The sequence below is a fragment of the Leucoraja erinacea genome, chromosome 10 (genome assembly GCF_028641065.1).
Source record: "Leucoraja erinacea ecotype New England chromosome 10, Leri_hhj_1, whole genome shotgun sequence".
NCBI classification, from domain to species: Eukaryota; Metazoa; Chordata; class Chondrichthyes; order Rajiformes; family Rajidae; genus Leucoraja; species Leucoraja erinaceus.
Window position 1 is genome coordinate 31,625,804 of NC_073386.1, and position 15,727 is coordinate 31,641,530.

Below are 15,727 nucleotides of genomic sequence, written 5' to 3' on the forward strand. Positions count from 1 at the left end.
CTGCCAGCTACTAAAAGACGGATAATATATTAATCTCAAAAATGCTCATATTCTTTATTGGTTTCTTAAATTCCTTCCAGTATTTTTCAGCTATTAAACAAAAAACATCACAATATTATGAATATTCCGATGAGAAAACCCACGCACATTTCTTTGTTTAGGGTTAAGGTGAATTAGCCAGCTAATTTATTTGGTTTATAGTGACTGCTTGGCATTTCAAACATCTGGACAAGTTATCAATAACATTCTCCTCCTCTCTATCAAATCCTCCGAAGATTGTCAAGATTCAGATTTCTCATTGATTTTGTGGATTTGTTGATGTTAGAGTGAGAACAAGATCAGTTAACCAGCCTATGGGAGTCAACAAGGCCATATAAATATAATGAAGCTCTGCCTTAAGCTTTGTACTTGAACTCATGCCATCTTGTTTCCAGGGTGAGAGGAAGCGGAGGGTTAAATCCATAAGGTGCATTGCTAAGACTCGTCAGCAACCTATACGGTTGAGCTGATGGAGAGACAACCCTCATGCTATCAAGTGGCACATAGGACAGGGAAGCCTTTGTCAGTAAGCTGCAGGTTCAACAGGAAATTTCACAACACCAAGTGGCCGACTGATGAGAAAGTCCACAGCACCATGCCATATGTTGGACAAGGAAGCCCTGAGCACCAGGCCACTAGTTGAATAAAAAGGTCGATAGCACCTTACAATTACTAGTATATTGCCTAAATGAGGGGGTGAATCAACAAGTACTCTTGTGATGAACTGGCTATTTATGACTTTTCCATCTGTAAATTCTGTATAGGTAGATTATAGAACAGCAGTACCTCTCTCCCTTCTGCCAAAGGATCGCCAACCTGACATTTCGTCTCTGTTTCTCTTCCCACAGATGCGACTTGACTTGCTGAGTATGTCCAACATTTTCGCTTTTGGTTTTAGAATTTTATTTTCACCTTTCTCTCTTTCTTTGAAAAGCTATTTGTTCGGTCATTTGTTGGCCATTTATTCTTTCCAATTGGCATCTCCCTGTCTCCTTGCAAAAGCCCTGAGATATTTTCCCTGAAAAAGATGACGTAGAGATGCGTGTTCTAGTTAATACTGGCATAGTGTGAGAACAGAAGCTTGCTTTGCGGGCTGGCTCAAGCTCCTGAGAATTTCCAAAGCATTGCATTATGTTTCTACATTACAAAAAAACTATGCCTTGAATGAAGGTTATAAAAGATACAACTGCAAGGTCAATGTCTATACAAAGCCAACAACAAAGAGAATTTATTCACATTGGTATTTCTCCAGAGTTTTGGTACACTACACTGGCGTTTCATTCTGATAGTGAAGAAGATAAATGAGTGAACTGTAAAACACAGTCACAAATGTACAGACATATTTCAACCTAATTTGAATGTATCAGATGTCAGACTTTGCAGATATTTTTATTGGAACCAGGAAACAAAGCGATGGGTTTGCAGGAGCCCAGGTTGCACCATCAAAATTCGCTTTTTTTGTTTTAATTGAATTAAACTGGATTTAGGTGTATGTTGCAATGAATAATCCACATTCAATCCTTTTAAAGGGATCAATCTTTGCTTCCAAATAACAAATGGGCATTTTGGTTTATAGTGGTTATTTATGAGCACTCAAATTGTTTATCTAAGCATTTGTATTAATGCCAGTCTTTGCATCTGGTCATTTGTTCTAATGAAATAAATATAGCAGGTATAGAAGGTGGGTATGATAAACAGAGAGTGACAGAAAAGAACAAAGTGTATAACACAGCACAGTACCAATTTTGGTAAATATAAGGAAAAATTATGCGAAAATTGAAATTAATTAGATGAAATGGTGCTAGAAATGGAGATAAAATGGTTTGATCTATCAGCCAGAGATGTAAAATGATCAAAACAATGAAACAAAAATGCCATTTTAGAAACAGAGGATGGAATAAATAGTTGGTAGGTCTCTTGAGAATGAAGAACATTAGGACAGTGGTGAGAGAGGATATTGTTTCAGAATATTAGGAAGTACAATCAGTTTTGTAGAGACAAGGAATAATACTGCACATCAATCACTTGTGTGTGTCAAAAAGAAACCCGATAGTACTTACACTGAGAAATAGTGGTAACAAAATCAATGCAATAATGGTATAAACTCAGCAAATTAATTTGTCAAAGGTAGTCTTGAGGACAAGTTCGTGGAATACATTCTCAAGAGATTACTAAAACAAAAATGTGGTGGACCAAACTAACGAATGAGCAACTTTAGATCTATTCATTTATGATGAGACAGGGGTGCCTAATAAAAAAATGTTAATGAATTCCATGAGGATATATGATCATAACATTACAACATTTCTCAATCAATTTGAGAGTGACAACCTTGAATCTGCAACTAGAATTTTCAATTTAGATAAAACCAATTACATAGAGATAAGAGAAAATTGTCCACAATAGAGAAGGTGCTTGGGAAGCTGGAAGGTCTGAAGGTGGATAGTTACCTGGACCAGCAGGACTAAACCCCATGGTTCTAAAAAAGGTAGTTATTGAGATTGTGGAGGCAGCTGTGGTGACCTTTCAAGAATCACTAGTCAGGAATGGTTCCAGAGGGCTGGAAAATCACAAATGTAACACCACTATTTAAAAGGGAAATCTTGTTACGGTTAAGACCTTGGAGATTCTGCCTGATAAATGTGTTGGAATTTTTTTGAGGAAATATCAAGCAGCATAGATAAAGGAGAGTCAGTGATTGGTGTTTACATGGATTTTCAGCCAAGATTTTCTGAGTGGCAGAAAGCAAAAACTGGGAATAAAGGAGCTGTTCTGGTTGGCTGCTGGTGACTAGTGGTGTTCTGTGTGGGCCAGTGCTGGTCTGCTACTGTTCATATTATATGTTAATAATGTGAATGATGGAATTGATGACTTTGTGACCAATTTTCCAGATGATTCAATGACAGGTGGAGCGACAGGGAGGGTTGAGGAAGCAGGAAGTCTGCAGGACATGGACAGGTTGTGACAGAGGACAAAAAAGTGGCAAATGGAATCCAGCACAGCAAAGCATACAGTCATTCCCTTTGCTAGTAAGAGTAAAGGCTTTCAAAACGGGGAGAGGATTCAGAAATCAGAGGTGCAAAGGGTCATGGGTGTGCTTGTGCAGGATTCCCAAAAGGTTAATTAGCAGATTGAGTTGGTGATAAGGATGGAAAATGCAATGCTAACATTCATTTTGTGGGAATGAGAATATAAAATCAAGGATATAATGCTGAGGCCTTGGAAGGCACTGGTCAGACCACATTTGGAATATTGTTAAATAAAATGAATAAAATTACACAATTTTATTGTGTAATAAGCAACCTCCAGTCCTTCTGCCAATTCTCTTCGACTCTCCAATACAATGGCATGAAAAATCATTGACTTGGCGACCGTTTTGCTGAAGACACATGCTCAGATCGGCAAGGCCTACCGATCTTCCGGTTGCTAAGCACTTTAACTCCTCTTCCCATTCCCACACTGACTTTTCTGTCCTGGGCCTCCTCCATTGCCAGAGTGAGGCCACACTCAAATGGGAGGAATTGAACCTCATATTTCGCTTGGTTAGCTTACAACCCAGTGGAATGAACATTGAATTCTCCAATTGGATGTAACTTCTACAGATATCTCCCTCCCCCCCCCCCCCCCCCCCCCCCCCCCCCCCCCCCACTCTACCCTACTCTTTTCAGGTCATTTTCAGGTTGCAAACAGTTACGTAGGGTGCCCAAGGTGCTAAGCCCTCAGCAATTGACATTTGATATTTAATGATTTAGATGTAAAGAATCCTGCACTAGCACTCCCATGTCCTATGAATCCTGCACTAGCACTTCCAATTTCTGAATCCTATCCCCATTTAGAAAGTAGCCTGTGCCATCCAAGCTTGCTGGCAACACAAAGGCAAGTGCAAAAATATGTTGGAGACACTAAAAAGTGCACATGCTGGAATCTTGAACAAAACCTAAGTTCTGAAGGGACCCAGTGGCAGACAGCATCTATGGAGGAAATGGACAGACAATGTTTCAGGTTGGGACCCTTCTTGACTCAGAAAATAAATTATGAGGCCGACTCAAAGTGAATATAAAGGACTCTACACATGTGAAATGAATAACCAAAATAGATAAAAGATTGAGTATAATGTGGGAAATGTAAGATAATGCACTTTGGTGGAAATAATTCAAAACACAATGTTATTTAACTGATGTGGACCGCTAAATATTAGTAATTAAGAACGAGCTGGGCACCCTGGAGCAAATCGTACTGAAAGATGGCATGCAGGTGCATCACATTATTAGGAAGGGAAATGGAACTTTATCACAAGTGCAGGCTACTCCAACTATTTGGGGCTTTGCTGACACCACATCTAGATGACAGCAAACAGTTTTGGTTTTGGATATACTGGCTTTTGAGATTATTGAACAAAAACTCGAGATTCATGAGATGGGAAGACAATCCTATAATGAATGTTCAAGCACATCGGTATTCATAAAAGTGAGTGGTGTTATTATTATTATACATTATATACCGAGGTGGTTTGACAGAGTAGGTGGTCCAAGGATGTTTGACCTTTTGTGTATTTTTTTAATTCAGGGAATTGGTTTGAGGATTACGTTTCAGCCACTTGCATTAGATCTGGGGTGCAGTTGAATTTTTTTCTCTCAGAAGTTTAGAGATACAGCATGGAAACAAGCCCTTCAGCCCACCGAGTCCATGGCGACCACCGATCCCCATGGCTAAACACTATCCTACACACTAGAGAAATTTACAATTTTTACCAAAGCAAATCAATCTACAAACCAGTGCCTCTTTGGAGTGTGGGAGGAAACCGGAATACCCGAGGAAAACCCACGTGGTCACGGGGAGAAAGTACAAACTCCATCCACACAGAACATATAGTCAGAACCGAATCCGGGTCTCTGGCGTTGTAAGGCAGCAACTCTACCGCTGCGCCACCGCACCGCTTCTAAGCAGTGCAATGCCCAGAATGTTGTGAAACTTTGAAATTCTCTACCTCAGACAGTCGTGGACATTATGTCGTTGAGTAAATAAGATGATGATACTTAAGACCAAAGGAGAATCAAGGGCTACAGCCGATATGAAGTAGAATTGAGGGCAAATCTGTGATCAGTCATGATCTCACTGAAAAACAGAGCAGGCTCAAGAAGTCATGTTGGCTGCAGAAGCACCCGTTCTGTCTGTTATGTTCAATTCTGTGTGTGCTGTTTGAAATGAGGTTTAGCTAGAGATACAGTATTATCTTTGTTGAAAACCTTTCCACTTTGTTTTTCAAAATGTAAGTGTATAACACCTCTTCATAATCCCAAGACATTGCAGTGAAATGATTAAACCTCAGACTCCTGACAGGAAATGAACACAGCCAGTTCTCTCTTTGCAATCTCCCATTTCTTTCTCCTTTACCGTTTATCGTATTTTGCAATTTATTGATGCTGCTCTTGTTAGCAATGCATGCTTTATTTTTCATTTCTCCAATGATTGAAACTAGGATGTACTTCACTTTTGCCCTTTCATGCAACCTGCTTTTCTCACCAGAAAAGATCCTCCGTCACATCTCAAGGACACAATGCGGTAACATTTGCTGGCTCTATTCATTTAAGAACACCATTATTAATTGAATTCATAATTTGACTATTAATAGAAAACACCAACAATAAAAGTTGCCTTTGCATTTTGTATTTGTCCTTCATTAATGATAATGCTGGTCAAAGGTGTGTGACCTCTATCGACCATCAGAAGTTTCATTGGTAACAGCATAATGAACATGGTCCCACCGATTGCAGTACTTAATGCAACGTTGCAGGCATGTCACATGGAATAATAAATAGTTTGAGGTTGACAGCAAGCATCACTCACTATTTCATCGTCATCAAATAAATTCAGATGAAGTCGAATAGCTTTTTGCTGTTTGCTATAGACTCCTTAGATTGTAGTAAGTGGTGTTATCAGATATTTGTAGTTTATGGGAACACATATACAATTACATATATACTGCTGCCTAACATCTTAAAAAATAAATGAATGATCTATTATTAATCACTAAGCTAGTCAGCAATCAAAACAGAACTTTCTGGACATTGTTGTACTTTGTGCTTTTATATACAGAGAAAATTGTATAACTATTTAGAATTGTGATTTCATGGATATGAGTTCATGGGCTGAATATTATTGAAAAAAATTCAAATTATTTTTATCATTGTTGGAAAGTAAAGTTTTATTTTGTTAAATGTTCATTATCAATACACACACCATTATCACCTAGATCGTTCTCTTTTACATGCCCTGTGCAGCTAGCCATTCCTTTAATTCAATTTCTGCAAGGACTTCATTTGATTTTACACCACCGCTGAGCTGTGATGGCCACATCTGAGCTGGCAGTCGAGATGTTGCGATTTGGTTTAATGCCCCTAAATTTGAAATATTGAAAAATAGATATTGAAGTGTTAAATAATCAGCTTGGATTTCTGCTCCTAATTGCTGCTCCTAATTGCTATCCTGTTGCTCAATAATTGAAGGCACTGCACTGCCACTACTGTACTGGATATATGATGGTTCTCAGTAGGGGGGAAAGAATACAAAATCAGGGGACTTAATTAAATATTATGTTGTAGTGGTGTCTACTGGCGCACGCAGATATCGAACCCGGCGTTCGGAAGCCGCGGTCATGTGATTCGGGAGGGGCTGCTTGTTTTCGCGCGGTTTTGCTTTCGCGCGGCAGTTCAGCACTGACCACCGATGTGGCCAGATGTGTCGAGAGAACCTGTGTACTGAAAAGCGAACTTTCGAATAAAGATCCGTTTGAAAGTTCAGTTGTCGTTCTTGAGACTGCCAAAATGTGATGATTTGCTGAAAATTACATATATATATTTTATAGATTAGGATCCAATATTTAGGGTTTTTTTTGTTACTCTGGAGAATAGAGGTGTTTTAAAAAAATATATGGCTCCAAGTTCATTTAGTGCCACTGAACAGAGAAAGGAAAAGGGGACTCAAGGCCACATTAAGGTGGCTAGATCCCCAGTTCAGGGCAGAATTTATCCCAGGATACCATGAACATAGAACATAGAACATAGAAGCTAAGGAGGTCATTGTTTGGCTTCTGATGGAGATTTTTGCAGTTTTGCATGGCTGAGGTGGAAACAGGCTAGGATAGCTAATGTTGTTCACTTATTTACAAAGGTCAATTGGGATAAGCCAGGTTACCAGGATAGGCAAGTGAGCCTGACATCGAATGTAGGGAAATTATTGGCAAGAATTCAGAGAGGCAGAATTTCTGTTCACGTGGAAAGACAGAGTGATTAAGAGGAGTAAATATGCAAGGGATATAATATTTTAGAAATGTAATTGAGTTTTTGAATGGAATTTAATCAAGAAAAGTGACGAATGCAAGTCAATAGACATGGTAAGCATGGATTTTACACATGGTTTTGATCATTATGGTGGGCTGGAGTAGAAAGTTAGGGCCCAAGGGATCGAATGCATGTTTGCAAACTGGAAGCAAAATTGGCTTGGTGACAAGAGGCAGAGAGCAGTGGTGTTTTTCTGACAGGAAGTTTATAACCAATGGTGTACCACAGGGATAGGTGCTGGGACCAATGTCATTCATCATATATATAAATGATTTAGATGATAATGTAGGTCGATCAGTAAATGTGCTAATGCCGCAATAATTGCTGGAGTAGTAGATAGCAAAGAAAGCTGTGAAAGCATCCAGGAGGACATAGATCAGTTGGAAAGTTGGACAGAGTTGCTGTAGATAGAATTTAATCCGGTTAAGTATAGGCATTGCTTTTTGGGAAACCAAATACTAATAGGACATATACGGTAAATGGCAGGGAGCTTAAGAGTTTTGATGTGTAGAGGAACCTTGGGAGGCAAATTCAGAGTTCCCTGAAAATGGCAACACATGTAGATAAGGTAATGATAAAGGCATTCAGAATGCTTGCCTTCATTGGCCAATGATGGAGTAAAAGTCTTGAGATGTCACCTTGCAGCTGTGCAAAACATTGGTCTAGCTGCATTTGTATTATTGTGAACAATTCTAGTCACCCCACAGCAGGTTCAATGGGATGTTGTATGGAATGGAGGGCTGTAGTTGTAAGAAGAGATTGCATAGGCTAGGTTTATTCTCACTGGAAAATAGGTGACTGAGCGGTGACCAGATGCAGGTTTATAAAGTTATGATTGGTATAGGGCAGATAGAATTTTTTCCCAATGGCAGAGGAGTCCAAAACTAGTGGGTAAGAAGGGAGAAAAATTAAAGGAAATATGAGGGGAAAACCTTTTGTACAGTATATTTCATACAGTTTTATACAGTATGATGGTTAGTTTAGTTTAGTTTATTGTCACGTGCAGATCACAGCAATGAAGGAGGAGGTACAGTGAAAAGCTTTTGGTGCGTGCTAACCAGTCAGCAGATAGACAATACATGATTACAATCGATTTGTTTTTTTTTTTTTTTTTTTGTTTATTTTATTAGAAGTTAATACAGCACAAAACAGTACAGTGGAACCTAATTTTAGGTGCCAACTATGTAATACCGTAATCCATTCTATGTACAACCTCTAGTTTTATGTTATAAGAAGGAAGTAAGCAGGACAAGAAAAAGAAAACAATAGAAAGGGGAAAAAGTGGAAAAATAGATGGTAGAGAGTAGAAAAACGTGAAGTGTGTATATAAAAAATAAAAAAAAGGAAGAGAGAAAGTGGAAAGTAGAAATAGAAGAGAAGGCCCCTTAAAAGAGAATTTTTCAAATCTGTATTCGGAGATGTAGATCTATCCGCGTCATGAACTGAAATCAGCAATCCTTACGGTACCGCTGCATCACATGATTCCAAAAAGTCGATGAAAGGAGACCAACAATCGATTTGTTTACAGTGTACATGATAAGGGAATAACATTTAGTGCAAGGTAAAGCCAGCAAAGTCCGATCAAGGATATTCTGAGGGTTATCAAAGAGATAGATAGTAGTTCAGCACTGCTTATATGGAAGGTGCTGCCCGAGGAAGTGGTAAAGCAGATATAATGGCAAGTTCCCAGGCATTTGGACAGTACTTGGATAAGAAGGGTATATAGGGATGCAGACAATGGGATTGAGGATGGAGGTCCATTTCTGCATTGTATATTTCTAATGTTAATTAGCCTAAACTGTAACCTTCAAAATAAATGTCATAATGTTTCTTCTCTCTTGCAGCCCCCAGCAGAAGTAAGTGAAATGTGCTCTCTTGGATAAAAGAGTCTGGACTGGTATCTACGTTTACAGAGTTATCATAAATGAACCTGAATGTGATATTGGGTCTGCATATGCAAAACGTGTGAAGAGGACATAGTTATTAACTAGGATGTCAACGGAGACAGAAGTTCAACAGGTTGTCAGAGCCAGCACAAGAAAGGAGTCCAAAAAGAAAGGTAGGCTCTCACTGTTGTTGCCTCTCTGTGGACTAATTCAGGGACTCACTGTGTTAATAAACAGTCCTATAAGGCAATGATTCACATTGTGCCAATAAAAGCTGTTCCTACTTTTATTAATGGTTGCTTTTACGAAATAGTCACATGGATTTAATAATACTTCTGGTGTGGAATTCACTAATCTTAGATGGTGTGACAATGCTAATGAATGGTCTCAATATCACTCAATCCAAGCTTAGAAAAATCAACCAAATGCCTGCTCCTGGCTGATGTCCAATGACTCCTGGAAAGTGCTTGTGCAAAAATCGGTTTAGGTCAAGACTGGTCTGAGTTGGGATGTGTCTTTCACAGGTGATGAGCCTCTCAGTGCTCTGATTCTGGGCTCACAAGTGAAGAGCAGAGATTGGTTAATGTACTAAAAATCTGATAGAATCTCTAACACAAAAGCCCAGCCTGAGTTAGTGTCTTTCAGGGAGGGAAGAGGCATTGTTTATGAGTCAGCTCATTATGTGTTTTGTCTGGAAATGGGTTATTATGGAATCAACATAAAGTGTTCTTTCCATATAAAAGTTGATTTATACTTTTGTCCAAATTGGTAATGGCTGAGGCCATAAATTAAAAAAGTTATTTCAGTCAGGGTAAATATATTTTTTAACAGCTGTAATAAAGACTGTACTTTATGCCCAAGATATGATTCATTGGCTTTGAATTTTAAAGGAAAATTATACTTACTGACTGATGAGAAAGTTATGGGAGGAACAGTTAAAATGGTGGGAATATATTTCTTCCGATACTGTCACTGTTAGTGATCGTAGTGGATGAAGCCACTGCCAGTCTCTGGTATGAACTCATTAATAGATCAGAGTTGGGGAAACAAAGGTCATAAGTGATAGGAGTAGATTTAGGCCATTTGGCCCATCAAGTCTACTCCCCAGCAACATTGAAATAAGGCCCATTATCTAAAATCTACTAGTCGTCTGTTGGATGGTTCTATTGTCACCAGTTTTGCAACCAGCGTTAAAATCAAAATCTTTGCATTATTTCCTATTTAATGAGAAACTACAGAAGATTCATAAAGCACTCCAGTTTGACATAATGTAATCCGAGTGTATTTTGATATCCAAACTCATGAATTCAAATTTGGCTATATTCATTAATTTATTTCTAATTGTATCTAATTGGTTAAAGATCTATAAAAATGAACTTGAAGCTTTTATCCAGTTCTTTCAGCATGGAAATGCTTGTAATATAGCAAATCTCCACTTGTTTGGTCATCCCTCTGAATTTTCAATAATATTCATTGTGAATGTTTCGAAATCATGTTCCTTCCATAGGATGCGTTCTGTTTTAAAGGATATTTTAATTCCAGAGAAGTAGTGTCTCTGATTTTTATTTCTGTTATACTCAGGATCTGTCTGTTATAGTGTGCACTGTATTTTTGGTATTTTGGTGGTGGTTTTAAAGCAAACTCAATTAACTGCACCAGTCAGAGATTTAAGGGAGGAGGGGACAGCGGGGGTGGGGAGAAATACTTGTGACTTTCCGGGAGAAGTACCAATCATGTTTATCCTGGCTGGACCTCCTGGTATCATCAAAGGCAGCCTTTTAATAATTTAGCCATCCATTCAAAGGCATTAATTCAATGGTCAGGACTGCATCAAAGTTGAAAAGCTTCACGAGAAGCAGTGGTTACATATATTGAGGTTCAGATGTTTTGAAAAATGTCACAGATTAAAAAAAATAAAGAATGAGACAGTGACTGTGATACTAAATATATAAAATAACTGTAAATATTTAGATTCCTGAAGACTGAGATCTTTCAGTGCCTCTGGAAAAGGGAAACTGAGAAAGTATGAATCAGTAAACGAAGCAATGGACAGGCTTAGTGAATGGTAATTTCTCAGGAACAGCACACCAAAATACTACTGTAGACTTTATACGGAAGGTTATTACAGCATATGGGTTTTAAGCCATTTGATAATGATTAAGTGTCTACTTGGAAAAACATGTTAGTTTATGAAGACACAAGGAACTGCAGATACTGATTTACAAGAAAAGATACAAGGGGGGAAGCTGTTTTAGCAATGTGTGGGTAGAGGGCAAAACTGGTGAGAGAGTGACAAACGCAGACATGAATATTCTTTTTTGGAAGAATAACTGTGAGATATGGAGAGAAGAGGCTTGAAATGTGAAGCCAGAGGAAGGGATATAGGTAGAAGGGACAGGGGAAGGGAAAGGGAGGGCAGGGTGGTGGGAGAAATATGTGTGCATGCAGATGGAGCGGGAGTTAGCAGCCAGCCCAGCAGACGTACTTTAGTGACCGACACAGTGTCTGCAGGAAGCATCAACCTCACCTGTAACACACCAGGAAGGGGGGTCAGCAACTCACTGTGGTAGGGGCGGGCTGGCAGACCGGTGAATGTGAAGGGGGGTGGGGGGGTAGGGTGGAAGGTGGGGGGATGGGGTGGAGGGTGGGAGAGTGGAACTTCCCTCACTCACACACGGAGCCGTGTGGAAGTGAGCGAGGGTCTGAGGGCACAAGGTCAAGGGGTCGGACTAATGGAGAACGCTGCTGAACAACCCAACCTTCCTGCTCCTATTTATAGAGGAATCAGGGACAAAAAACACAGAGAGCTGCCATGTCAAACACTGGATAACCCTGGATAGATTCCAGGGTCAGCTCTGGTCTCACACTAGGAAGGATGTCAAGAGTTCATAGGGAAGCTGGAATGGGTGAGCAATGAAAGGTCTCAGTCATGCGTAGACTCTCGTGCTATTTATGTTGCAGGGGAGGGGAGTAGGAAACTGAGAGCATGTTCACAATCCTGTGGTGGAACAAACAAGGAGAAGTTGTTCCAAGAGTCAAACAACATGGACTTCGGTGATCACACCAGCGGCAATCGGCAGAGAGTGGAGAGACAGCGCTTCAGGAGTCCCTTCACAAAGAGGGCTGGGCCTAGCACTGAAGGGGAAACCTTATAAAAGTCTGGGAGGAAGGGCAAGGCAATAAGGGAGATTGACACAAAATGCTGGAGTAACTCAGTAAAGCAGCATCTCTGGAGAAAATGAATGGGTGACATATCGTTTCGGGTTGGGGCCCTTCTTCAGATATGCTGCCTAATCCACTGAGTTACTCAAGCATTTCTATTTTTGGTATAAACCAGCGTCTGCAGTTCCTTCCTACACAAGGTAAAAGGGAACTTAGGAGGGTGCTCGTTCAAAGAGACGGGTTGGGCTCAATGGGCCAAATGACCGCCATCCACTGCACCCATCGACCTGCAGCAATATTGGTGCCAACTCCACATATTCCCTGCATGTCAACAACTCCAGCGCAACACAACCCCTCTTGCCCAACACTACCCTCCCGCCCCAACACCCCTCTCTTCCCCCCTTCCACGGCGTACCCCACCCTCTGCCCTCCCTCGGGTCATGAGGTACTACGTGTGCCATGCCGTCTCACTGACCCTGACCCCCGCTCCTGGGGCAGTCACGCCATCACCCCGTCCATCCATACGCCCGGAAACACAGTGATAAACGGAGCGGGCGTTGGTGCCTGGTAACCAGTACCTCAGTGACCTGTCGCCCGGATCTCCTGGTAACCGGTTCCCCTGATACCTGGTACCAGTTGACCGGTGTCCCAGGTGGGTGGGGGATGGCCTGTATTATTATCCACCAGCTTTTGGAGGCCGAGCAATAACAAAAATAATAATCACCTGCTCCTACTTCTCATGTAGGCTCTGCATTAGCTTAAAAATACTTCAAACAAAAATCATACTTCTACAATGCACTAAAACATGATTTTAATACATCAAATTTCAAAAAGTCCCTACTGTGGGACCTCCTCCCACACCCTTCCCCCGAGGCCGGTGATCAGTGATCGCTCAGCCCCCCCCCACTTTCAAAAACGCTCCGCAGCCCCTGTTGAGTGGTTAAACACTTATAGAAAATGTTACTTGGGCAGCTCCTGATCCGAGACAGCCTGGGTGAGGCATGCGTGTTATCTTTATTGTGGAAGAAAATAAATCGTAAGCTTGGTTTCAGCACCGAATCTAAGGACTGAGGTAAATATGGTTCTAGGACTTGATGATCTTAATAGGAATATCTTGCTCATTTCTCTTACAGTTAGTTGCTTCTAGTCTTTCCTTCGTGGTTAATTTGCTGCCCCCCAGAACACCACTGCCATCTCAAACACCACTGGATTCTCAAAATTGGGTTAGTCCAGCAAAGTGTTATCTGTTGCTGACACCATGAGGTCCAGACTGGTGGTACTTCCACTGTGAAGACACGTCCTTTATCATCCACTGTCCCCTTCTCCTTCAACTCTCTGGATAGTGCAATTAATTCTAAGATAGACACAAACTGATGGAGTAACTCAGCAAGACAAGTAGCATCTCTGGAGAGAAGGAATGGGTGACGTTTCTGGTCGAGACCTTCTTCAGACGTCACCCAAGCTTTCTCTCCAGAGATGCTGCCTGTCCCACTGAGTTACCACAGCATTTTATGTCTACCTTCGATTGAAACCAGCATCTGCAGTTCCTTCCTATACATGCAGTCAATTCTGTTTGTTTTAAAGCCACCACCACATCACCAAGAATACAAAATGCACCATAACAGAAAGTCTGAACATGGAGGTGGTACAATAATTTAAATTATAATAATAATAATAATAATAATTTTATTTATAGAGCACTTTAAAAACAAACATAGCTGCAACAAAGTGCTGTACATCACTAATCATTGACAAAAAAGTTAATACACATCAAAAATAACAATCAAAAGAAATAGTAGGAAAAGACATGTAAAATAAAGAAACATCAAAAACACCACAAACAGAAGCAAAGCCTCAGGCATGGTCAAAAGCCAGGGAGTACAAATGCGTTTTAACACTGGATTTGAAGATGGACAGTGAGGGGGCCTGTCTGATGTGCAGCGGCAGGGTGTTCCAGAGTGCCGGAGCAGCAACAGAGAAGGCTCTATCCCCTCTGAGCCTCCGACTAGACCTCGGTACCTCCAGGAGCAGCTGACCAGCTGACCTGAGGGACCGGGCAGGAGTGTATGGGTGGAGCAGCTCAGAGAGGTAAGGCGGGGCGAGCCCATTCAATTATCAATTAATAATCTAAAACACAATTATGTATTTGTGTTAAATGATTTAAAAAGCAAAAGCAAACATGATGTAATTACAAACTCATCTGTTCTTTATGACTTAATTAGTCATATCGTAGAGCTTTTTGCCCACTGTATTCACACTAGCCATCAGGTAATATTGTCCCATTTTCCAGCACTTGGCCTGAGGCTTTCTGTGTCCTGGTACATTGGGTGCTCATCTAATATGTCCTGATGTATTAGACGTCATCATCCTCTCAGGCAGTGTGGTCCAGATTTCAGTCACCTGACTTAAAAAAAAATCTTCAAATCTCCTCCATATCCTCTACTCTTTACCTTAAACGTAAGCCCTTTAGTTATGGATAACTCAGATAAGGGTAAATGCTTATTACTACCTATCCTATCAGTGTACCTCATAATTTTCCATTCCTCAATTGTCCTTCCCACTGCCTTATCTACCCCAAGGAAAACAAATTCAATTGATCCAGTAGCCCCTGAAACACTCCATCCCATGTAATATCATGGTTAATCTCTACTGCACACTATCTGGTACAATCACATTCATCCTATGAATGAAGGTCTTCTTACCAATGAGGATCTTCTTACCATCTTTGTATCACTGTGCTGCAGCCATCAGGGATCCTTGGGCAAGTACACCAAGGTCCCTTTGTTCCTCAATACTTCCCCGGTTCCTGCTATTATTGTCTGTACCCTAATGTTATTAGTCCTTCCAAAATGTATCACAGCACATTTATGAGGATTAAATTCCATCAGCCACTTCTCTGCCTATCCTTCCAAGTCATCGGTAACATACAATAGCCAACACCACCCTCCTCACTTTCAACAATGTCATCAGTGTTTGATAAACACAATGTGCTGGAGCAATTCAGAGGGTCAGGCAGCAACTTTGGAGAAATGGACCAGGTGACTTTTCAGGTTGGAACCCTTCTTCATCAGTCTTTGTGTCATCTCGGAAGTTACTGAACAAACTATTTTCATTCAATCCAGATTGTTAACGCATTCGTAAATAAATAGCAATATTTCATATTTTCTTACAATGAGGAGGGAGAACATCAAGCCCATTGAATCAATGCCAATTTTCAGGGCCTTCCTGCCATTCCCATTCACCAAATTAGTTTTTCCGTCTATTCTCTCTCACTTGAACAACAATCCCTCTCTTGTTCTC

The 15,727-nt window shown here is 40.5% G+C and overlaps 1 protein-coding gene across 1 annotated transcript in view; it reads left to right on the forward strand.

Moving 5' to 3' along the window:
* dab1a (DAB adaptor protein 1a) overlaps positions 1–15,727 on the forward strand; it is a 290,784-nt gene that overhangs the window by 97,324 nt on the left and 177,733 nt on the right. The window contains exon 2 of the mRNA XM_055642479.1: positions 9,224–9,438. Within this exon, the coding sequence (XP_055498454.1) occupies positions 9,372–9,438 (67 nt within the window). The 5' untranslated portion in view covers positions 9,224–9,371. The remainder of the gene's footprint in view (positions 1–9,223; positions 9,439–15,727) is intronic.